Below are 25,581 nucleotides of genomic sequence, written 5' to 3' on the forward strand. Positions count from 1 at the left end.
ACCAGGTGAATGTTAACTTACAGTGGTAAAGCTTTCTTTATTGTTTTTTAAACTATAGCCTTTAGACTTAAATAAACACCACCTAGTTTTTAACCTTTATTCTGGAGATAATGTATAACTATTGAGATCTGAGCAAAGGCCACAAGAAGGACAAGGAAAAGCATGAACGAGGCACACTTTGGTCCAAGTATTATTATTGTGTTGGCAATGAGGGATTAGCAGCCCAGTAGGAAAAACAGAGGACAAGGATTGAAGAAAGGGGGACAATGATCTAGGTTAATGGGAAAAAAAACAACCCTACCTGTATCTTAAAACTAATTAACACAATTATTGATTATGGCATGGTAAAAAATCCCTGCTTTAATTAGAATACATATTTCTGTGTGAGGCTGACATTTTAATTAGAGTTAGCAATTGTGAATATGAAACCCACCAGAAAGTTGCAGTTACTCTGTTAATTGATTCAGGATAAGAGAGATGTGAATTTACACATGAGTGAACCACTTAAATTCAAATACTCCAGTTGAACTGGTTTACAAATAAGGCTGTTTATCCTAAAGGGAACTTCAGAATGCTTTTCAAAGCATCCTGAGAATGGAAATACACAATCTGGCTGGATTAAGAGGAGGATTGGTTTCCTGAATTATGTCTATGTCACCTGTTATTAATTAATCTCCCATTATAAAATTTGTTGACATGTTGGGAACTATAGTTCTAAATCAGACCAGTTTTCTAGGATTAAGCAGATGGTGGCATGGTGTTTAACCAATTTGATGTATAAAGTTCCCATCAGAATTCTCTTGCTGTATGGGCAACTTAATACCATTATGATTATACAACAACACAAGCCTTTATTGGCATATAAAACAGGACAAAATTTTAAAACAAAACAAGGTTAAGAAATGCAGTTAAAATTACTAATTTCCAGTATAAAATTTGCAACAGTTTCACAAAAGAGCACATCAGAGCTGTTCAGGAGATTGGGTATCTTATAACACTCATGTCACTGAGAACATTGCAAGAAAATGGAATTCATGTATTTCATGCGTAACTTATTGTATTATGCGTATCTTATTGTATTGCCATTATGATTATAAACGTAGGCCTTTTCTGCATGTACAGTTTACGATAGATTTTCCAAGTGGTAAAACCTTGTATCTTGGAAACATTTTCTGTGAAATCATTCCACACACCTCCTTTCCCCTTGTCATTTTTCTGTGATGCAGAGGAACAACCTCCCTCCCCGCCCCCTTTTTCCTTTTGTACAGGCACTCTAGTGTTACTGTGCAGTTACATTTTGAAGTGGTAATTCAAAAATGTCTCAGCCTCCCATTTCTACTATTGAGAACTACCAACCCAAAATGGAAGCCAAAACAACTCCTGGAGCAGGAACAGGAACACATAGTCTACCCACCCCCACAAAGAACCACAATTTCCAGCAGCAGTCCCCAGTTATATGCAGCAATTACTTCTAGTATTCTTTTCAATTGACCCCAGCTTCAAAATCACTCTCTGTCCAAATGTTACATCAGTAGCTTGATATGAAAGTGACAAAGGCTGATTTTTCACTTTCTAAATGCTCCGTGGCTGAGTCGGGGAGCGTACCTGCTGTGAGGCTTCTCACCCTGCTTGTAGTTCCCCACTGCTTCACTCTAGTCAGGGCCAGTGTGGGAAGCCCTGAATGGTTCCCCACAAGCCTTGGCCTTTCCCATAAGCACCCCTTAAGCGCCACGAGCTCTTCCGTAGTCTCTTTCACTCATGCATGGACAGCCTCCGTTTCCTGCATTCGGATTGGCTGAATCTCGCCCCATTCCCTTCACTCACTTTCACTACTTTAGTTTTACATGACTCTGAACACAAAACAGGCACTGAGAATCAGCGCCCCCCCCCCCCCCCCCCCCCCCCCCCCCCACCCTTTTTTTTTTGGGGGGGGGGGGCTCCCCCCCCCCCCCCCCCCCCCCCCCCCAACTTTTTTTTTAAAAACACCCAAAACAAAAAAGCGCCCGAGAACCGGCCCCCCCCCCCCCCCCCCCCGTCCCCGGTCTAAAATTCTTGTGTGTGCGATGGGATCGCTATCCTCCACACACACACACCCCGGTCTAAAACGTAAATCCAAAATCCTTGCATGTGCGAGTGAATCGCCGCCATCCCATTTGCGACGCCTGCACACACCACTTTTCTACCCAAAGTTTCTCCCTCCAGTTTTTTCATTGCAAGGGGGGAGGAGGAGGATGCTTCTCAGTGCCTGTCCATTGGTGGGGCAGGCCAGAGCAGCAAGGCTGGAAAACTGCTATCGTGTCTGTTGGGCGGCTCCAGGGCAGAAACATGGCAGCCACGCTGCAGCACTGGGGGCAATGCAAAACTCCTAATTGCATTGGGGCATTCCCTGTGCCAACAGAGGGGCAATTTCGGCATGCAAAATCAGCCAAAGCTGATCCAATCAATCATTCTAGTTTGTATCTCTGCCTCAACATTAAGATCACAAGTTCTATGTGAAATTGACAAAGTTGATCTAATCTTCCATACTATGGTCTGTCTCAGAAAAAGATGTCAGTAGGTTGTATATTCTTCTGCCACAGAATTCAACATGCTGGATCTTCTTGTAGAATGCTCTGCCTGGGTTCTAGTGCCTACCTAGCCCTGTTTGACATTTTGACAGTAAAAAATATTTTGGCATTCAGTTTAATTATACAAAGTACCATGTTCAATAATGCACAAAATAATGATTTTGACAAAGGCAGTGTGTAAAACTGAATTATAAATATCATATTCATTCACAACTATATTCTACTGAGGAAGCATACAATGTTCTCTACTGCTGCATCTCAACTGACCATACATACACACACACACACACAAAGTGCCAGAGGTGGCACTCAGAGCCCTCTCTGTGGGCACGCACTCACAGAGTTCTTGGATAACTCATCTACCCTAGACCTTTTCCCATCTGGCTTTAGATACATGATACTGGTCTACTTTACAATGCTGTTGTAAGCATTGCAGCAAGGCATACGAAGTGCTTTGAACATGTGTTTGTATTTCTTATGTTTTGTACTGCTTTACTGCATTGTTTTCTACAGTTTTATTACCCTATCTTAAACTGTTCCTATTACATTGGTTAATTTTTGTTATCTACCATGACCCTCATTGAGGAAGGCAGGCTATAAATAAGCAAAAAAGCTGTGTATCAATTATTATTCTTAGTTCTGAAACAAATGAATCATACCCAGATTCTTACGATTAAAAAAATTAGTATTACAGAGTTGCAACAGAAATGGACATTCCTTGTATAGTACGGATTTATATGATATCAATCTATTCTTTCCAACCCTAGAGGGCCTCTAGCATGACAATCTGTAGTTGATTTTTTCCCCGTCAGCAACAGTACCGCCCTGCCAGGAAAAAAGGTTGTGTAACTCTTAATTCCCCAAAGTTGTTGAAACCAGATACACTGACAAATCAGAGTGTAAATCACAGTTGAGGGAGTGAGCTTGGGTGGTTCAGGGTTGTTTTCTCCTCAGCAATATCCTTTCTATCTTGAGCCACGGAGTCAGAGCAAGAACTGGAAACACCTTTCACCCCTTAGCTTTAGGGGAGCAGTTTCCTTCCTTTAAAAAGGAGCAGGGCAAGACAGAGCCATCAGCAAAAGTCGACCATGGCCAATGAAAAGAGTGCCACTGCTCGATATTTTGAAGATTTTTTTGCTTCTATTAAAGAGAAGGATAATAAGGAGCTGATGATTAGTTTCAGAGGAGTGCTGTATCCTGAACGCCTATGCAGCCCTGAGACCTTTGAAGCGCTGGAAACCATGGAAGCCAGAAAGGATGATGTCCTCGTAGTTGCTTATCCAAAATGTGGTAAGTGTCCATTTTTGAAGATGAACATTAAAAAGGGAAGGGCTTCAGTTTCATTTCACCTTGGATCATTGATAGTAAATGTACAAATTAGTTTCAAAAGAAAGAAAAGTTGGTGTGGGCTTCAGGTTACCTGAATATCTTGCCTGTTTCCAAGATGGGCACTGCTTCCTGTCCCAGTTGGCTGAGATATGCAACCAAAAAGGAAAAAAAAACTTTCAATGAACTCTTTCAACATGTTTTCAAATTATTTATTTTAGTGGCAATGCAAAAAAGTTTGTTAAGCAGGAGACCCCACAACCCCCCTGTTGTGCTGTACTGTTCTTATGCTGTTTACTTTTGCAATGTCCCTGAAACAATGTTGAAGTCAAGTTAGTGTTGGCTTCAGAGTATGTGAACCCAGGGGTCTGATTTGACAGGTTCAGCCAAGGGAACCAAAATGGATGTCACCATGAGCCAGGGACGTAGGTATAGATTTTTATGGGGGGGTTCGAGGGTGGGGCCACACCCCCACCCACCCCTAGGGCATGGCCATGCCTCCCCAAGCCACGCCCCTGGCCTAGCACTTATAAAAGCAGCTCTCCGAGGCCGGGGATGGCAGACTCCCCTGCCCTGCCCTCCCCTGCCCCCCACCAGCTGGGCTCCCAGCCGGCAACCAGCAGCTCCTTCTGCCCTCCCCTCTGGGCAGAGGCATAGAGGGAAAATGGAGCCCGGTGCAAAATCTGAGTTTTGTGTCCCGCCCCCCCCCCCCCCGGGCAGCTGTTGTGATGCTGGAATCCACCCCCAAACAGTATCACTTTCAATGGTGTTTAAACTAGAGAGCCCAAATTCTCCTTTTAAATCCACCTTAAAGGGAGAATCTGGGGTCCCTAGTTAAACAACATTGAAAGTGATGCTGTTTTGGGGTGGATTACCCCCACCCTGAAACAGCATCACTTTCAATGTGGCGTAGTGGTTAAGAGCAGGTGCATTCTAATCTGAAGGAATCGGGTTTGATTCCCTACTCTGCCACTTGAGCTGTGGAGGCTTATCTGGGGAATTCAGATTAGCCTGTGCACTCCCACACACGCCAGCTGGGTGACCTTGGGTTAGTCACTGCTTTTCGGAGCCCCACCCACATCACAGGGTGTTTGTTGTGAGGGAGGAAGGGCAAGGAGATTGTAAGCTCCTTTGAGTCTCCTACAGGAGAGAAAGGGGGGATATAAATCCAAACGCTTCTTCTTCTTCTAAACTGAGGACCTCAGATTCTCCCTTTAAATCCATGCCAAAGGGGGTGGATTTAAATGGAGAATCTAGGGAAATTTGGGGGGTGCCCACTGTCAGGGGTGCAATTGTTAAGCTAGAAGCACCAAACTTTCAGGGTATCTTTAGGAGACTCTCCTAATGATACCACCCAGGTTTGGTGAAGTTTGGTTCAGGGGGTCCAAAGTTATGGACCCTCAAAGATGTAGCCCCCATCTTCTATTAGCTCTCATTGGAAACAATGTGGGATGGGGTACCCCCTTTGGGAGTCCATAATTCGGACCCCCTGGACCAAACTTCACAAAACCTGGGTGGTATCAATAAGATACTCTCATGATAATACATCCCAGGTTTGGTGAAGTTTGGTTTGGGGTGTCCAAAGTTATGGACCCTCAAAGATGTAGCCCCCATCTTCTATTAGCTCCCATTGGAAACAATGGAGGATGGGGGCACTCCCTTTGGGAGTCCATAACTTTGGACCCCTGAACCAAACCTCACCAAACCTGGGAAGTATCATCAGGAGAGTCTCCCAAACAATCCCTGAAAGTATGGTGCTACTAGACCAAACAATGCGCCCCCTGCAGGCCAAAAACCGAGAAAGCACTAAAATGCTTTTAAAACCCACAAACGGAGGGGCGGAGCTTTGGACATGAATGGGGGGGGGGGTTGAACCCAAGGAAAAACCCCCCTTACCTACGTCCTTGAGTGGAACTGATCAGGTTGCAAACTCTAGCTTCAGAAATTCCTGGAGATTTGGGTTTGGAACCTGGAGCGGGCATGGTATGAGGAGCAAAGAGCAGATTATAATGCCATAGAGTCTACCTTCTGAAGCAGCCATTTTCTCTAGAGAAACTGATCTCTATCACCTGGAGATCAATTATAGTTCTACGAGACCTCCAGGCTCCACCTGGAGGCTAAATCCAAATTTCTATTGGGTTCCACCCGGAGGCTGGCAAACCTATGAAATAAAGTGGAAGGGTTTTTAATGCTTGTAGCCACAAGCCCAGACAGAGTTAGGCATGCTTAAAGCCCACATATTTCATGTAAATGTGTCCTGAGTTGAGTGGCTAATGTCCCTGAATTCCCTGTGACTCCATTCCCTTGTTGCAGGCACAAACTGGATGCTACATATTATGAATGAAATGAAAGCTGCTATTCCAAGTTACAAGGATTTACCATTACCCAGCCACTTCCAAATGCTTGAATTTGGACCCCCAGAAAAAGTTCAGGTCAGTATGAAGTCACAGAAACAATCAGTTTTTAACAGTACAACAGTACAATCCTATTCAGGTCTAAGCTCATTAATTTAAATGAGAGACTCTAGTACTCTGCATAGAAGTGTACTGTAAATATGTTTAGTTTACAATATCCCACACAGGAATATGACACTTTGCAGGTACACTATGTGACTGTTCAAACATTTATACAGTTAGAGTCCTTGAACTCTGGAACCAATTCTAATCTACGATTATATAAACAGAATATATATATAATTACAGATTGTCACGGAGAGTTAGAAATATAAAACAATCATACTTCTATTGAATGGTCTAACTTGGCTGCCAATGGACTAGCCTAGTCGTTCTCTGACAATCCAGACATATCCTGCCTGGCAACCAGCAGGAGGGTTTGGGGGGGCATGGGGGCATAAAGTTCCTGGCTATTCCTAAAGCTACTCAGATGTGACAAAAATGAAGTGGACCGACTGCTCTCATGGTGCAGGGAAAATAACCTGGTTCTTAACACTAACAAGACAAAGGAGCTCATAGTGGACTATAGAAGGAATAGCTCAGAAATTCAGCCCTTGACTATAAATGGAGATCAAGTGGAGCGGGTGGCTAGTTTTAAATTCCTGGGCGTTATGATTAAAGAGGATTTGACCTGGGGAGTACAGACTACCGCGGTGGTTAAGAAAGCCCAGCAAAGACTGTACTTTCTGAGACTTTTAAGGAAGCAACAACTAGATGGAAAACTTCTGGTGTCCTTTTACCGCTGTGCTATAGAGAGCGTCCTAACCTACTGCATCTGTGTATGGTTCTCCAGTTGCACAGTGGCGAATAGGAAGGCGCTCCAAAGGGTGATCAATACTGCACAAAGGATTATCGGCTGCCCTCTCCCCTCCTTGGAAGAAATCTATAATGCCCGAAGTCTAAATAAAGCCCAAAATATTCTAAGGGACCCGTCTCATCCAGCACACTCTCTTTTTAAACTGCTACCATCTGGCAGACGATACAGGGCCCTCAGAACTAGGACAAAGAGGCTTAGAGACAGCTTCTACTCTAGAGCTGTGGCTATGCTAAACTCCGCTGCTTCATATTGATGTATTTGGGGCTATGTAGGGATGGGTGGAGGATGATGATGTATGAGTCTGAAATTGCATGAGTCTGAAATTGTATGAGTCTGAAATTGTGTGCATCGAGGAATGCTGCTGTAAATTTCGTTGTGCGTGCACAATGACAATAAAATGCTTATGCTTATGCTTATGCTCTAGGAATCACCATATTTTCCAGTGATTCTTACAGTTACATTGTGTCACTTCTTGGTAGTTTTAGGAACTGTTAGAAATTCTATAGTCAGAACTTTCTGTAGTATACTAAAATAGCTGTTCCCCTTGTTGCTTCTTCCACCTTCTGGACCATGAAATTGTCTGCAAGGCAAGTGAAAAATTTGTTGGACCTGATTGTCATGGAAGAGTTTGACTCCCAACAAATATCAGGATAATTGAAATCTCCCATTATTAGGAGGTTAAGAGCTCATGTATCTAATCTGGAGGAACCGGGTTTGATTCCCAGCTCTGCCGCCTGAGCTGTGGAGGCTTATCTAGGGAATTCAGATTAGCCTGTACACTCCCACACACGGCAGCTGGGTGACCTTGGGCTAGTCACAGCTTCTCGGAGCTCTCTCAGCCCCACCCACCTCACAGGGTGTTTGTTGTGAGGGGGGAAGGGCAAGGAGATTGTAAGCCCCTTTGAGTCTCCTGCAGGAGAGAAAGGGGGGATATAAATCCAAACTCTTCTTCTTCTTCTTCTTTCTGAATGTTTGGATTCCTAAACAAATTACACTGTAGTGTCCTAAATTCCTAAATTTTGCATACATTTCAGGCAGTGACATAGGTATAGATTTTTTATGGGGTAGGTTCGGGGGGTGGGGCCATGCCTCCACCCAGCCCTGGGGATGTGGTCACACCTCCCCAAGCCCCGTCCCCATCCTCAGTGCTTATAAAAGCAGCTCTTCGAGGTCAGGGATGGCAGACTCCCCTGCCCTACTCGCCCTGCCTCCCCATCAGCTGGGCTCCCGGCTGGCAGCCGGCTGTTCCTTCTGCCCTCCCCTCCGGGCAGAGGCGTAGCTAGGGGTAATGGAGCCCAGTGCAAAATCTGAGCCCCCCCCCCCCCCCGGGCGGCTGCTGGGATGCTGGAATCCGCCCCCAAACAGCATCACTTTCAATGGGGTTTACACTAGTGACCCCAGATTCTCCTTTTAAAGCCACCTTAAAGGGAGAATCTGGGGTCCCCAGTTCAAACTACATTGAAAGTGATGCTGTTTTGGGGTGGATTATCCCTCACCCTGAAATAGCATCACTTTCAATGTTTAAACTGGGGACCTCAGATTCTCCATTTAAATCCATGCTGAAGGGGGTGGATTTAAAAGGAGAATCTGGGGAAATTTTGGGGGTGCCTGCTGTCAAGGGTGCAATTGTTAAGCTTGCAGCACCAAAAATTCAGGGTATTTTTAGGAGACTCTCCTGATGATACCACCCAAGTTTGGTGAAGTTTGGTTCCGGGGGTCCAAAGTTATGGACCCTCAAAGGTGTAGCCCCCATCTTCTGTTAGCTCCCATTGGAAACAATGGGGGATGGGGCACCCCTATGGGAGTCCATAACTTTGGACCCCTGAGCCAAACCTCACCAAACCTGAGTTGTATCATCAGGAGCGTTTCCCGAAAAATCCCTGTTAGTTTGGTGCTGCTAGCCTAAAAACTGCACCCCCTGCAGGCCAAAAACTGAAAAAAACACTTTAAAAAACCAAAAACACAAACAGGGGCGGAGCTTCCGATATGTAATGGGGGGTTTGAAGCTGGGGAAGCCCCCCCTTACCTACATTCTTGATTTCAGGTGGATTTTTCTTAATGTTTTTTTAAATTAACAACTTGGATGAATATATGTTTGTGTCTCACAGACATAGCAGTGTAATAGATTATCTCACGGTTTCTTTCGGTTTTTTTAGAAAGAATATGTGATTTTTACATTGATTACCATGTTGTGAGTGATCATCTGCTGCTTTCTTTGACTATAAGGCCTTGGAATGACCAACTAGTTCCTATTAGATCATGTGAAGGCATAGACAATAGATGCCTAATAATTAAATCCCAACACAGGGACACAGTCTGCTAAATTAAATGCAATCAGGCTGGATTGCTTATGCCCAATGTACCTGTCAACAGAGGAGTTAAACAGGGATGTGTTCTGGTTCCCGTACTCTTTAACCTCTTCCTCAGTGCCCTTTCCCCCACACTCATGAACATCAACTCTGATTGCCCAAAGCTAGGGGATGTCCAAATTCCAATTTTGCTATATGCTGACGATGCTGTCCTGCTCTCCTTTACAAGAGTAGGCTTGAACTGCTTGTTAGCATATTGCAATGAATATTGCATAAACAACAGTCTGGAACTGAATTTTGCCAAGTCTAAGATCATGGCCTTCTCAAGACCTTAGAGCCCCACTAGATGGATGCTTAAGGGCAATATTGTGGAGCAAGTCAGCACTTTAAATATCTGGGGCTCCACTTCCATCATAGAGGTGGTTGGGCCAAACACAGGGACCGAGCTATCACAACCTGCACAACCAATGTTGTGGTCATCATATTCTTCTTTTATAATATGGGCCATGAATTTGTCCCTGCTGCGCTTAAGATATTTAATGCAAAGGTCTGTCAGCAATTTCCTAACGGAGTTCTCATATGGGTGGGTGTGTGGAATCATAATGCTGAGCGGGGTCAATCTTGCTTCCTGTATATTAGGTCTATCTCACTCTGTGCCCTATACAGACCTCTGCTTGGAAATCTGTCAGCATCTCCTAGAAACAAGGGCATGGCTTGCAACTTTTAAGTTCTAGCTCCATCTCTGTTTTACTTCTGAGGATACAAGCTTGAATTATAAATCCCTAGCCAATCTGCAATTTTTTGATTGGTGGGCACTTGTGGTACGGAAAATCTCTACATTGAGTTTCTCTTTTGACTCTTTGGCCATGCTTTCAGCAGGGGAGATTTTTTTAACTTCAAAAAGGAGGTTATTTGACCAGGAACATCAAAATCTAAAGGGAAAGCTACAGGGGCTTGCTCCCCTCTCTCTCTGGGAATTCCACTCCCCATAGAAAATGGGGCTAATTACCTTTACCATCTAACTTGGCCTAGCCTTCGAAGGTCAGTTTCACTTGCTAGGTGTAATATACTACCTTCAGCAATAACAGTGGGGAGATGTCTAAAAATTCCTTAAAACAAAGATTATGTGCATACAGTCAGAAATCTATGAAGTCTGTTAGTCATATATTACTTTATTGCTCTTTTTATATTTTAGATTGCAGTTTAGACAAAGTTATTGTCCCCCTTGTGGAACAAAAGGGAAGGTCTTTCTGACCAACATAAATATTTTTTCTATTCAACAATAACATTGGTGATATAACAGAATCAGTAGCTAAATCAGGAGCAGCAGTGGCGTAGGAGGTTAAGAGCTCGTGTATCTAATCTGGAGGAACCGGGTTTGATTCCCAGCTCTGCCGCCTGAGCTGTGGAGGCTTATCTGGGGAATTCAGATTAGCCTGTGCACTCCCACACATGCCAGCTGGGTGACCTTGGGCTAGAAACATTTTTTTTTTGCTTCACCGAGGTCTCTCTCAGCCCCACCTACCTCACAGGGTGTTTGTTGTGAGGGGGGAAGGGCAAGGAGATTGTAAGCCCCTTTGAGTCTCCTGCAGGAGAGAAAGGGGGGATATAAATCCAAACTCTTCTTCTTCTTCTAAATTCCTATATCATGTTGTTAAGCTGCACTCCTAAATGAGGGAATGCTGAACCATATTTTCCCTTCTGGTTGTAGTTCTTTTGATATTCATGTCTAGCTTATTGTTGATATGCCAATAAAAGATTGATTGATTGATTGATTGATTGATTGTCACTGTGAAACTTGTAGGCAGGAACCAAGACAATCACTTTCTCTTAACTAAAAAACTTTACTCAGCTGACAAAACTCTAGATAAAATGCAATTTATAGGGCAAGGATGCAGACCAATACAAGAAATTAACTGAAAGATTCAGGTATTTAGGGTCAGCATATTTCAAATGTATTGAAAACGCGAAAGCTAATTATCTTTTTTGTAGTATTTATTGCCACTCCCTGTATTCGAAATAATACCATTTGTTGTCATTTGAAAATTAACAAGGAAAATTCTGCCATTAACACTCATGTATTTCTGTGACTGAAGAAAACTATGAGTTAGGTTCCACAGATCTGTTACACTAATAGTCCTGCTTTCTCCTGGTGAGATGAACCTTCCCCTGATGCAAGCACAAGTTACAACAGCAATGTTAATTTGATATAAATTTAATTTTAGAACATGAAAAACCAGCCCTCGCCACGTATTTTTGCTACTCATCTCCTTTATGATGACATTCCCAAGTCTTTCATTCAAAAAAAGACAAAGGTAAGTAACCATCTTGATTACTACTCTTAGTGTACCTTATAGCAGTAGCTGGGGACACTGGATATTGAAATAATGCAGATCTCATAATATAAGTTCTGTAAAAATTATGTCTGATATAAATTCTAAAGAGCTAGTGGTTGTGGTGTTTCCTTTCATGTCATATCTGCACAGACAAGGCCTCTGGAACTGAGATGCTCTCATAACTAGGAGTCTGTCATATCTCTGGGCAATCCAAACATTACAAAATTTACATAGAGAAATATATTCAACATGTGGACTTAATAGTCCCCATGCCGGGAAATTAATTTGCAGATGTGTATAGGCCTGAATCAGATCAAGACTGCGTTATGTGAGAGAAGACTTCTGTCATAACCTTCTCCAATCAGTCCAGAGAATCTGTTTCAGAGTTCTCAGGAGGAGGACATGTGAAGGTCATCATGGCAGAGGTGCCTGTACGGAATGAACCAGTACCTATCATGGACCTAATAGCAGAACCATAAGCCATACTGCCAGACCCTGCAAGAGAAGCCACCCACAAGCCATCTGCTAGGTCTCTGCCAGGCAAGACTCAAACCTGGGCCTGCAACCCCTCTGGACCCTCTCCCTCTCCAAAGAAATAGCAGTGGCAAAAAAGCCCAGACCATGGTGGCAGAAAGGAGATCAAGTGCCTCACTGGTCACACATAACTTCCTTATATATCTAGAGCAGATCGCCAAGGATAGTCCTTCACAGGATCCTGGTGAAAGCACAGAACAGCTGCAGAAGCTTCTAATGGTAGGAAGGGGAAAATGGCACCTTTCCTTGCTGGGAAACTCCATTAGCTCAGGAGTTCTGTGGAAAGTACCCTGGTAACCAGCTGCTACCCCTCAATAACTCCTGAAAATCTCTAGAGTTTAGACTGACCTACTAAGAAAGTTGTTTTCCAGCGCAGCACTAGAGCAGTAACAAAAAACTTATAACAAACCCGGTATCACCCATGCAGTCTAGCACATGGAGAAGACTTGAGAGAAATATTCCAGAAAAATGAATTTTCCTAAAAACAAAGCTCCAGAAAGTCTATATAAAAAGTTTATTGTAAAAGTGACAGAGAAAGGGAAAGGGTGGCTGGATTTAAAAAGGGCTGGAAAAAGGTAAAACAAAATACATGGGAAAGCATCCAGCAACAACAACACAGAGATATTAAAATGAAAAGCAATGCAGTTGAACTAAATAAGTTAAAAACATGACCTATGCTGAAGCTGGTTCCTCAGAGCATGTGGAGAGTTCCTTGTGGTAACAGGAAGACGGAGTCCTTAACCCTACTCAACTTCCTGTGGACCCAGTTTCTACTGAAGACAAGGGAAAATACCAAATGTCCAGATATTTCTGCTAAATGGAATTTGTTTATTTCTTTATTATTCAAATTTAATAGACCACCCCATCCCCAAAGGGCTCTGGGCGGTGTACAAATCAATAAAATACAGTCACAGTCACAATAAAGTTGGACCTAAACCAGCCTCCTTTCTAAGAGCATTGTTTGGAGGCTGTCGTTGGGTAGTTGACACAGAGCAGGTTGCAAATGAACCCATCTAAGATGGAGGTCCTGTGGGTGGGTTGCGGGGGGTGGGGTTGAAGGTTTCCAGTTGCCATCGCTTGAGGGGCCACATTGACACCAGCCTCCTCATTCTGGAGTTTGGACTCTTCTCTATCTTTGGAGGTCCAGATGGCCCATGTAACCTGGGTGGCTTTTTTCCATCTGAGCCAAGCATGGCAACTGGCCCCATACCTCTGCCAAGCCATCCTAGCCACAGTGATCCATGCTACAGTCGCCTCCAGCTTAGACTATTGTAACTCGCTTTACGCAGGCCTTCCCCTGCGGCTGCTCCGGAAACTGAAACTGGTTCTGCAAGCAGCGACACAGGTTCTCACAGGGGCTTTGATGAGGGACCACATTTCCCCTGTGCTTTGCCGTTTGCATTGGCTCCCAGTTGAATTCCAGATCACCTTCAAGATGTTGGTGCTAACCTTTAAGACTCTTCATGGCCTGGGACCCTCATATCTCAGGGACCATCTCTCCCATTATGTCCCCACTGCACTCTGCAGAGGCCAATTTACTGGTGGTCCCTGGCCCCTCTATGATACAGCTGGCCTCCACCCTGGCCAGGGCTTTTACTGCCCTGCCCCTGCCTGATGGAATGCTCTGCCTCCAACCATCAGGGCCCTGCGAGACATGGAGCAGTTCTGCAAGGTCTGCAAGACAGAGTTATTCTGCCAGGCTTTTGGGGAGGCCAGCCACTGATGGGCTGTTCCCTGTTTCCTTTATAGCATCTGATTTACTGCTAATATCATTGCTTGATCCCCCTCCCAGGCGGGGCGTGCTATGTGAAGATGTGTTTTACAGTTGCCATTTGTATAGTATTATATTTTTGGAATTTGTACAGTTTATTATTATTTTAATTTGTTCTATTTATTGGTGTTTTAAAGTGTTTTAGCATTGTACACCACCCAGGGCCCTTCGGGGGTGGATGGTTTAGCAAATCAATCAATCAATCAATCAATCAATCAAATAAACAAGAACGACAAGCAGATTTTTCCAATTTAATGCAAATTCCCATCTTTGATGTCAGAGGCTACTTTTATCTATCAGAGCCATATACAAAATAGTCCCATCTCCATCAAACACCTGGTAATGGGTCTGAACTTCCATGACAAATAGATGGTCTAATAATCCAAACTGGGTTGTCCTTTGATCAAAAGTGGTTAAGTCTGCAATGTGGAATGGAAGTGAATACCTCATTTTCATAGAACCAATGGGTCCAGATGCTCTAGGTGGCACTCTTGAGCCTTAGCAGGTTTTAAGATTTCAACCCTGCTAGCAGTAGAGCTGATCCTGATGACATCCTAACCTATTGAGGCTGAGGCAGAGCATGAGACATCTTCAGTCTCTCCTCTGTGCCCTTTTCCTGACCTGAAAAAGCCTCAAGGAACTGGTATTTGTCATTCATGAGAAATTATATGCAGCCATCAGTACATGTACATTTTGTCAACCAGCAAATAGTGAATCCCTGGGATTGAGTTGTCAGCTTCCAGGTGGCGCTTGCAGATCTCCTGGAATTAAAATTGATCACCAGACAACATAGATCAGCTCCCTGGAGCAAATGGCTGTTTTGGAGGATGAACACTATGGCATTAAACGCTGCTGAGCTTCCTTTCCTCTGTCTGCCCTGCCCAGGCTGGACCTCCGAATGCCTCAGAATTTCTTAGTCCACCATTGGCAAACCTACCCAGGGACCATTTGGGGTCAGGAAAACTTTGTGGGAAGAATGCTGAAGTCCTTTCACTTCATTGGCTGACCTGGTCCAAAGCAGGCCCATGCACACCTAGGAATTAAGCTCCCATCACAGACCACACGTAGCATATCTGTTTCCAGTCCACGTGTTCATCATGTGACCTCTGTAACATGTACCGGTATATTGGCCCTTTGTCACATGAAGTTATGTCACAGCATATTGAAGAAGACAGGCCCCTTTCCCTGCTTCCTTCCTCACAATCAATAGTCTCCTGGGGAAAATACTTTTTGGACCCAGATTTGGCAATCAATGGGATGCTGAATGTGAAGCAAAAAGTGTATCTGAAGAAATATTAGTTGGACACAAGTCTACTCTGCTCAACTTCTTGCCTCTTGTTGTGGCAGTCTCTCATTCCCCAGAGCAAGTATGAGAAATCCAAAACATTTAAGTAGGATAGGAGGACTCCCTCATGATCCATTAGCAGCAGGGGCGAATCTAGGCAAACTGGAGCCCGGGGACAAAATCTGAGTTTGGTGCCCCCCCCCCCCCCGCCCCGGTATGGACGACCACCCTTCCCCACAACAACCAAACAATGATTTTTTGTACCAGCTCACAAAACACCTCCCACCACCAGCAAAACATACATGGCTCTCCCCACCAACTCTCTTTCCTAATTTTGTCCTCACACCAACCCTATGAGGTAGGTTGTTAGCCTCAGAAACAGCTCCAAGCCAGCGCAAGTGAGAATTAACTTTTAAGCATGTAAATCTCTCACAAATCACCGCCCCCATCAGAAGTTGGAACCTTCCCCCCAAAGGCAGTTTGAACAAAGAAAGAAAATCAGAGAGACAACTGTGAGTTGGCTGAAGTACCTTGGATAGCAGGCTTTCCCCATTTATCTTTGTGGATCTGATGTGGGGTAAATCTGCCACCTTGCAGTAGTGCCTCTACCTATACTCTACTCATTTTAAAACAAGTGTCAAGGTTCCAGTGTTCTTGTTACCAGACAAACCTGTAGTAGAAGGGGTGGGTGGGTATTTTTTAGAAACAGTGTTTATCATTCCTGCAAACTCCCCACGACATGCCCAGGTAGAGACGGCCTGGCAAAGATGCAGGGCCTTCTGAGTTAAGCATGGGGACTGGGCGGCCTGCCCCCCCCCAAAGCCCCCAGAGTCTGGAGTGGGGAGCCATGGCTTCTGAGGCGCATGGATGGCCCCCGCAGCTGACAGGGAAACCATAAGTGGGGCTTGATGGGGGGTGGAAAAACCAGGTCTTGGCCCCAGTGCTGGCTGGGCATGGGGCAGGGGTGGGGCAGGGGTGGAAAACTCTTGTCTTGCCCTGGGCATCATTTTCTGCCAGTGTACCTCTGAGTTTTTCACTTGACAGTATGCTGAGAATAGGGACTGCTGTAACTCACAAGGTCTGCTCAGGAGTTGGTCTGATGTATTTGGCTGGCTAATACTGGAAACTAATTGCTGGACTAGATGGAGATAGGTCCCCTCTTGAAGGCCAGAAAGAGTGGGCTCCACCACCACATGATGCAGAAGATCGGAACCTCATGCTTTTGTCAAAAGCCAAAGCAGCTGAGGAAGGGGGAAAACAAATGGATGTTTGACCAATTCCCCTAAATATTTTTTTGCACTACAAATTGACTTTCTATCAGAGCTTCTATTTTGCTTTATTGACCAACCTGTCCCCTCCAAATTAAGCAACCAGCCACTGCTCTGGAGAGGACCTGCTCCCAACACCCGTGGCAACAATCTGTCTAAAACAAACATCCAAAAGAATCATAAGAGACCCTCATAATTGATGTTATAGGTAATTTAGTGCTAAGTGTACGGCAAAGATGAATGAATGTGCCCTTTTCAGCCTGGTGGCATCTAATATGGAAAACTGGGTTTGATTCCTTACTCCTCCACATGAGTGGTGGACCTTTATCTGATGAACTGGATTTGTTTTCCCCCTCCTACACATGAAGCCTGATTGGTGACCTTGAACTAGTTCTCTTTGAACTCTCTCAGCCACACCTACTTTACAAGGTGTCTGTTGTGGAGAAAGGAAGGGAAAGGAGTTTGCAAGCTAACAAATGCCTTCCTTTCCTCTCCCCACTTTCTTCCTCTCCCTCTTTCCTGCCCTTGTAGGGTAGCAGGTGGGGCAGACAGAGTGGGGCATCAAACTCACTCTGCAGATTACAGCCCAGCCCCACAGCAAAAGTTAAGAAGCCAGGCGCTCCACACACCCCACACCCCATATTAAGGCTATTCACAATTGCAAACAAGATTTTAGGAATAGAAGAACAATTTGGATTCATACATTGCCTACAAGGAGTCTCCAAACAGCTAACAAACACCCCCCCTTTCCTCTCCCTTGTGGGGCAGACAAAGTGGGGCATCAAACTCACTCTGCAGATTACAGCCCAGCCCCACAGCAAAAGTTAAGAAGCCAGGCGCTCCATCCCCCCACCCCAATATTAAGGCTATTCACAATTGCAAACAAAATTTTAGGAATAGAAGAACAGTTTGGATTCATACATTGCCTATAAGGAGTCTCCAAACAGCTAACAAACACCCCCCCTTTCCTCTCCCCACAGCAAGCACCTTGTGGGGCAGAGAAAGTGGGGCATCAAACTCACTCTGCAGATTCCAGTCCAGCCCCACAGCAAAAGTTAAGAAGCCAGGCGCTCCATCCCCCCCGTAATATTAAGGCTATTCACAATTGCAAACAAAATTTTAGGAATAGAAGAACAGTTTGGATTCATACATTGCCTATAAGGAGTCTCCAAACAGCTAACAAACACCCCCTCCCTTTCCTCTCCCCACAGCAAACACCTTGTGGGGCAGAGAAAGTGGGGAATCAAACTCAGCTCTGCAGATTACATCTCAGCCCCACAGCAAAAGTTAAGAAGCCAGGCGCTCCCCCCCCCCGCCCCCACACACACCCAATCAAGGCCATTCACAATTGCAAACAAGATTTTATGGATAGAAGTGCAGTTTGGATTTGCACATTACCTTTAAGGAGTCTCCAAACAGTTCACAAACGCGCCCTCCCTTCCTCTCCCCACAACAAAGACCTTGTGGGGCAGGGATTGCCTCCCTAGCCAGCCTATGGACTTCTCCTGTGCTGGCTGGCGCCCTCTGCTGGGGAGAAGGCTTGAGAGCAACATCAAGGACTTACTGGAGAATAAGGCACTGCACTCTGGGCGAGAGGGAGGGGAGGCGGAGCTCTCCAGTCCTCCTCCTGGAGGCACAATGGTATTTCTCCCCCGCCCTCTGGACACTCAGGGCCACCGTAGCGAGTGGGCGGGGCTATGTCAGGCTTCCTTAATTTTTTCAGCAGCCGCTTCCTGAATGCCGGGCTTGCTTGGGCTTCCAAAATCAGTCTGCGTGAGGGGATGTTTTGGCGCCCCCCACGTGACTGCAATGGATGTGCCCGGGGACAAGGGGTACCCCTTGTCCCTAGGCAAGTCCGCCAGTGATTAGCAGGTTCACATAATCTGGGATATGATGATTTTTGTTTAAACCACAAATATGCAATGTACTTTTTGTTATTGTTTTTAACAGATATTGGTGATATTTAGAAATCCCAAAGATGCGGCTGTATCCTTCTTCCATTTTTACAACAAAAATCCTGTGCTTCCAAATGTCGCTTCATGGGATGAATTCTTTCCAATGTTTATGCGAGGAGAAGGTATATTTTTCCTCATGAATTTCAAAACCATAGCTGGGACACAGGCTGTTGTCATGCCAACACTTCTGCACTGAGACAAATGAGGAAAAGTGAGAGGGTGGCAGTAAGCATAGTTGGGATGGGGTATGTTGACAGTATCCCTGCCTTTGCTTTCACAGCAGAGACACATTTTGTGCACCTCATGTGGAAGCTGCCCATATTGAGTATAAATTATTTTCATGTTTTGACAGTTTTTTATTTCAAGGTTAATCAGTCTGGGTCACAGATACCCACAGTTCAGTTCATGCAACCAACACTGTTTCCGCTAACAACTTTTAATCAACATAGATTTTAAATCCAGCCAGAATTAAGTGCTTGTACGTTTTATTTCAATAACAATATTAAGCACTAAAATCAAACTTTCTCCACTGAAATTGATAGAATTTACAAGTGTTTAATTTGACTGGATCTATATTCAGCAATGGGAACTGCTGTGGGAAAAAATAGCATCCAAAACTTTCATTGTGTACATAGTTCTCTATATATTCTTATTGTGGATTATAGACCAAATAATTTTATACCAGAGATCTAAGACTAATAACTTTTGATCACTAATATGAAATAGAATGATTAAAGCACCCTTCAAAGTGGTCTGGATGTTACAAAAGGGCATTTCTTCCTCTTTTTGTAATAATGTTTATTGGATATACATTTGTAATTCTGAGAATGACTAGCATAGCATTGTGAAAATGCTCCCATATTCTCTAGAACAATATTAAGCATCCGTATTTTCCTACTTTTATTATTATTATTATTATTATTATTATTATTATTATTATTATTATTATTATTATTATTATTATTGTAGATTTCACAGCTGCAAGATCTTTAGCTGGTTGTTGGCCTTCATTACAATTCGAGCCTCACCCAGAGGCCTAGGAAGTTGTAATGTATCGGCGTAGTATTCGTGCTGGAATAGGGCTGCCTTCTGAATTTGACAGAAGTTAATTTTGTCAATTTGAAGATGTTTCAAATGCTGCCCTAGTGTTTTCAGGATGGCGCCCAGCATGCCGATTACCACTGGGACGACCTCAGCTGGTTTGTGCCATAGACGCTGAAGCTCGATTTTCAAATTGTGGTATCTAGTGACCTTCTCGTGTTCTTTTTCAATGATCCTGCTGTCACCGGGTACTGTTAAGTCAATGATGGTCACTTTCTTGTCCTTGATCACAGTGATGTTTGGTGTATTGTGTTTCAACACTTTGTTTGGATTCGAAAGTCCCACAGGATTGTGACCTTCTCATTTTCTATTACTTTCTCTGGACAATGTTCCCACCAGTTGTTGTTGTTGTTGTTTATTCGGTTTGATATACTGCTCTACCCCCGAAGGGCTCTCCATAAATGAATATGGAGTGTATTCATGTAAATCCCAGCAAATAAAATGTGACTTGCTTCTGAGTAGATCAGCATAGGATTGTTAACAATTTCATGAGGAGTTTCCTTAGAGTAAGCTCCACAGAATAAATCAGTAGGATTCTTAGTGGACCTGCTTAATATTGTTCTCTTACTCTACAATACTAAGCAGAATTACACTTTCTGAGCATATTGACTTCTATGGACTATACTGTAGAATTGCATTGTAAGGCTTACAGGTTGATTACATTGCATATAAAATCAATATATCTTGGCCAAGATGGAATTTGGATTTATTTCTGATTTATATAGGGATAATCCAACTATTTCCTCACTATCCAGTATCACATTGTTTTGTATCAATTGATTTTATGTATTATGAAAACAAACCTTCAATTGTATCCTAAGCATGTGCCATAAAGTGAAACAAATGGTGTAGTGTAATTTTCTCTGGCTTTGACATATGTTGGTTGCATTTCATTTCAGTTTGTTTTAAGTCCTATTTTGACCATGCTCTTGCTTGGAACGAACATATAGATGATGAAAATATCAAGATCATCACATATGAAGACATGAAAGAAGTAAGATTCTAAGAAATATTTAACTCTCTCAGTTTTCTGATTAGATGATATCATCAACATCAAGGGAATGGGGGAAGGAGTGCAGTGAGGATGTAGAACAGCCCAAAATTTATTCTGTTCTACTTTCTTAAGCACAGGTGTGTTCATGGAAGAAGGAAAAGAGGAAATTACTCCCCCCCCCCCACATGAGTTCTGCAAATGGGAGAATACTCTTCCTGGGGACAGAAGGGGCTGCTCAGGGGAGAAGTGGGTGGCAAAGGTATATACCTACCAATGCCTTCCACAATGGGTCTCTAGATCAAACCCATTGGAAATGTAATTTTTTGGCTGCATGAAATAGAAAATAATTGATTTTCAGTCATTGTAAGTGCAGAAATGGATAAAAAGTTAAATGTTGATGCTTTGCAATCAAACATTTTTGTGATGATTACTCATCTACTGATGCGGTATATTCGATGCACCTGGTTAAGCAGCCAACATTTGTTATGTCTTCCTTATCCTTGAGCTTTAGGGAAGTTTAATATTTAACAACTTGCATAAAAATATGGCAAAAATAGTTATGAAATACTAACTATATTTACTGTGTTGTTATTTTATAGAATCTTTATGAAGAAATGAAACAAATAGCTGAGTTTTATGAGTTTCCCTTGCCTGATGAAACAATTAGGTCTTTAGCCACCAAAGCCACATTTCAAGAAATGAGCAACAAATCCAATGAAACCCATGGCTCATTTGCTCCTGTCCTTTTCAGGAAAGGTACTACTTTACTGCAGAATAATAATCTAATTCCAAAGACCCACATGGTGACTATATATTTCTTCCAATAACATGAGCCATTTTGTGAAGGCATCAGTGCGTGTGTGCATGTGTGCATGTGTAAAGTGCCCTCAAGTCACAGCCAACCCATGGCAACTCCAGCAAAAAGCTATCAAGGCAAATGGAAAGCAGAGTTGGTTTGCCACTGTCTTCCTCTGCAGAGTCTTCCTTTCCAAATTCTGACCCTGCTTAGTTTCTGAGATTTGATCTGATGACCATGCTGCCTTTCTGCCCCAAGGCATCAGTAGTCAAATGCAAAAGTATGAGTTGTACCCTATTAAGTTCCATAAACACTTACTTTGATACAAATTCAATCTTACTCCCCATATCATAAATAAAAAGAAGTGTTGCTCCATTGCCTGCCTCTAAGTGTGGATGCATCAGAGCAAATAATAGTACTTACTCCTGAATGCATTGGTCCAGAAGACAGAGGCTTTATTGTTGAAATAAATAACAGCTTTCAGAGAGTGTAGGTGTTAATGTTTCCATAACCATCACTCTCTCTGCTGTTGCTTCCAGAAATGTGTCAAAACATCCACCAGTATTGTCTAGTGTTGTCAATGCATAAATTCTGGTACCTAGTTAAAGCCTTGCAACCAGTGGCGTATGGGGGGAAGTGGCGCCCAGGGACAAAACATCCTCCGGGTGCCCCCCTGCAGGTCACGTAGCCCCGCCCCATGCATTGCTTAACCCTGCCCCCTTCGCATCCCTGCTGCTGGCTCCTGCTCTCCCCAGGGCCCAGGGAGGACAGAAGCCTACCTGGACAGACCCTGGAAGGGTGAAGCAGAGGCATATCTAGGGAAAATGGAGCCCGGGGCATCATCTCAGTTTTCCGCTCCCTCCCCCCAGGCTCCATTTTCCCTAGATACAGTGCCTCTCCACTGTAGAAATCAAGCCGTCTGCCAATCTCATGGAGGAGTGCCCAGGTCTACTGCTGGGCAGGCAGGAAGGGGGCCAGGTCTACTGCTTGGGAAGGCTGGAAGGGGCCCAGGTCTACTGCGGGCAGACCAGAAGGGGTTGAGTCAGCGTGCTGGCACGGGTTCTGGCTCCAGAGGATCAGCGCCCTTCCTCGACCTGTGGCACCCACCTTAAAGGGAGAATCTGGGGTCCCTAGTTTAAACACCATTGAAAGTGATGCTGTTTGGGGGTGGATTCTCCCCTCCCCCCCCGCAAATAGAACCCAGCATCACTTTCAATATTGTTTAAAATGGGGACCCCAGATTCTCCCTTTAAGGTGGATTTAAAAGGAGAATCTGGGGTCCCTAGTTTAAACACCATTGAAAGTGATACTGGAATCCACCCCCAAACAGCATCACTTTCAAAGGTGTTTAAACTAGGGACCCAGATTCTCCTTTTAAATCCACCTTAAAGGGAGAACCTGGGGTCCCCAGTTTAAACAATATTGAAAGTGATGCTGTTTTGGGGTGGATTATCCCCCACCCTGAAACAACATCACTTTCAATGTTTAAACTGGAAACCTCAGATTATCCCTTTAAATCTATGCCGAAGGGGATGGATTTAAGAGGAGAATCTGGGAAAATTTGGGGGGGTGCCTCCTGTCAGGGGTGCAATTGTTAAGCTAGCAGCACCAAAAATTCAGGGTATCTTTAGGAGACTCTCCTGATGATACCACCCATGTTTGGTGAAGTTTGGTTCCGGGGGTCCAAAGTTATGGACTCTCAAAGGTGTAGCCCCCATCTCCTATTAGCTCCCATTGGAAACAATGGGGGATGGGGCACCCCTTTGGGAGTCCATAACTTTGCATCCCCTGAACCAAACCTCACCAAACCTGGGTGGTATCATCATTTGGTGCCTCTGATTTTAAAAATGTGCACTCCACAGACACCCCCAGAAATTCCCCATTGGTTGCAATTCAGTCACTTCAGAGCAGAGAATCTGAATGTAGGCAAACACACAACACTATTTGTTTAAAGGTGGGGGTGGCAAGCAGGGGCACTGGCAGAGGAATTGGGGGTGGCAAGCAGGGGAAGGGGAGGGAGGGGGAGAGGGAAGGGGAGTGAAAGCAGCATTGAAAGCAGCGTTGTTTTGTTTGCCTGAATTCTGCGTGGTTTGGGGGGATTTAAAGGGAGAGCTCCCTTTAAATCTTCCCCCCATCCATGCTGAATTTAGTCTAACAAACAACACTGCTTTCAACATAGTTTAAAGGGAGCTAATGGGGCTCCCAACACCCCCCCTCCCCAAATCCATTTGAATATCTGAATTGCTATTCAGATTTGGGCATTCAATTAGATTCAGATCTGGCTTGGATTTGAGCTGCTTGAAATCAGACTGAATCCAAGTCGAATCGGGCCCAATTTGCCAAATTGCCAATCCTAGTATCTACCTTGCCCACCTTCCCCCGACCCAAGAGCAAGTCCCAGCAGCCCATCCTGGCCAGTGGATCAGTGGTATCTTGGTGCTGCTGCTCCACAGGTCCAGAGAAGCCCTCTCACCTCTCTCCATCCCAACAGGCTGCCCCAGTCAGTGGAGTAGTGGCACCTTGGTGCCTGCTGCTCTGTGGGCCTGGAGAAGACCTCCCTCACCTCCAAGCCTGATCTTTCCACGGATTCCCACCCCAATACTCACTTTCCTGGCCTGCTAGGCTTACAGACAGTGAGATTACAGCTGATAGTAGGCACAGACATGAGAGAGGGAGAGAGAAGTCTTACTCTGAGCCCAGAGGAACAAGTTCCAAGCAGGTCTGGGAAGAGGCAGTCAAGGATCGAAGGTAGGTCAGGTCAGGCAATCTTCTCTGAGTCAGTATTCTGAGAAATCAGTCTGCAAGTATGTGCAGCAGAAAGTTGTCAGGATTTTAACAGTGCTGCTTCAGCAGTGCTGCCCCTTCCCAGAGCTATCTCTTATATGTCTCTGCTGTTGCTCAGTCTTGATCCTGAGCTAACTCACAGCATTCTGCACCTTTTAGAGGGCAGTTCCTGCCGGGTACAGATTCCCATCTGCCTCACAGACTCAGGTGAACTGGGTGGACTGCTAGTTTGGGTCTTATTCGTTGGAGGTGTTTCTGCAAGAATTCTGACTTCCAGCTCTTGACTTGGGTCCACTCTGCATCCTGTGAAGCTTCTGGCAGTGCTTGAGGCCCAGCGACTGGGGCTCCAGCACAGTGGGGTCATCCTGCCTGTGCTCCTCAAGAGGACTCCTGACTGGCTGACTCTGAGCCCATGTCACTCACCTTTTAACTCTTCCCCCAGCCCAAAACACACCTTCCAACCCTCCCCATACCCTAAGCCAGTGGTGGCAAACCTATGGCACTCCAGATGTTGATGGACTACAATTCCCATCAGCCCCTGCCTCCCCACAAGTCTTAGCTTCCAACTCTCCCCCCACCCCAAGCCGCATCTTCCAACTCTCCCCCACCCCGTTATACCTTCCAACTCTACCCCACTCCAAGCCTCACCTTCCCACCCTCCCCCACCCAAGCCACTCCTTCCCACCCTCCCCCAATCCTCACCTTCCCCAATCAACACCTTTCTGACCTCTCCCATCCCCAAGCCACAGACCCAGGACCAGATAGATGGCAAATGTCGTGGGGGGAGTGGGGGAGGGGGCTACGGCCCCAGTAAAGCCCATTGCAGGGGGAGATACTTGCTTCTTCAACCTTAGCTAGGGCCCATTGCATCTCCCCCGCAATGGGCTTTGCTGCTAGTATTATAATTAAATGGTCTTTGTTTCTATATAGGTGCAGTGGGTGACTGGAAGACATTGTTCACTGAAGCTCAGAGCAAGGAAATGGATGCAAAATTTGAAGAGTGTTTAGCAGGAACTAAACTGGGTACTATGCTAAAATATGAACAATACTGCACATTTTAAATTTTGTAACATCAGAAATGCTGTCCTAAGGATGTAAGTCTCTTCAAAATGGCACTGCAAAAGCATGGCATTGTGCTTATTAGTTATCCATTTTCTAAATGAAAATACAGTAATTAAAGTGGAACTGATGTCTATGCACAGAAAATTAACACACATGTATATGCACACAAGAGAGAAATTTATATATTCATGTTTATGTATCATTAAAAAATTCTGGAGCAGCA

General features: G+C 44.6%; 1 protein-coding gene across 1 annotated transcript; it reads left to right on the top strand.

Annotated features, from left to right (window-relative positions):
* Nucleotides 1-3,470: 3,470 nt before the first annotated feature.
* On the top strand, nucleotides 3,471-25,581 carry LOC125426139 (sulfotransferase 6B1-like). The gene is made up of 7 exons (XM_048484332.1): nucleotides 3,471-3,857; nucleotides 6,207-6,325; nucleotides 11,698-11,787; nucleotides 18,617-18,743; nucleotides 20,622-20,716; nucleotides 21,316-21,472; nucleotides 25,227-25,581. Exons 1-7 carry the CDS (start codon nucleotides 3,656-3,658, stop codon nucleotides 25,355-25,357), a joined length of 921 nt encoding a protein of 306 aa, XP_048340289.1. The 5' UTR covers nucleotides 3,471-3,655; the 3' UTR covers nucleotides 25,358-25,581.

Source organism: Sphaerodactylus townsendi, linkage group LG01, assembly GCF_021028975.2.
Source record: "Sphaerodactylus townsendi isolate TG3544 linkage group LG01, MPM_Stown_v2.3, whole genome shotgun sequence".
Lineage (NCBI taxonomy): Eukaryota > Metazoa > Chordata > Lepidosauria > Squamata > Sphaerodactylidae > Sphaerodactylus > Sphaerodactylus townsendi.

Bases quoted from the DNA above. Each gene is read 5' to 3' on its own strand.
- LOC125426139 (XM_048484332.1), top strand. From the start codon at position 3,656: ATGGCCAATGAAAAGAGTGCCACTGCTCGATATTTTGAAGATTTTTTT. The intron at 3,858-6,206 runs GTAAGTGTCCAT...CCCTTGTTGCAG, and splicing joins AGTTGCTTATCCAAAATGTG to GCACAAACTGGATGCTACAT. The intron at 21,473-25,226 runs GTACTACTTTAC...GTTTCTATATAG, and splicing joins TCCTGTCCTTTTCAGGAAAG to GTGCAGTGGGTGACTGGAAG.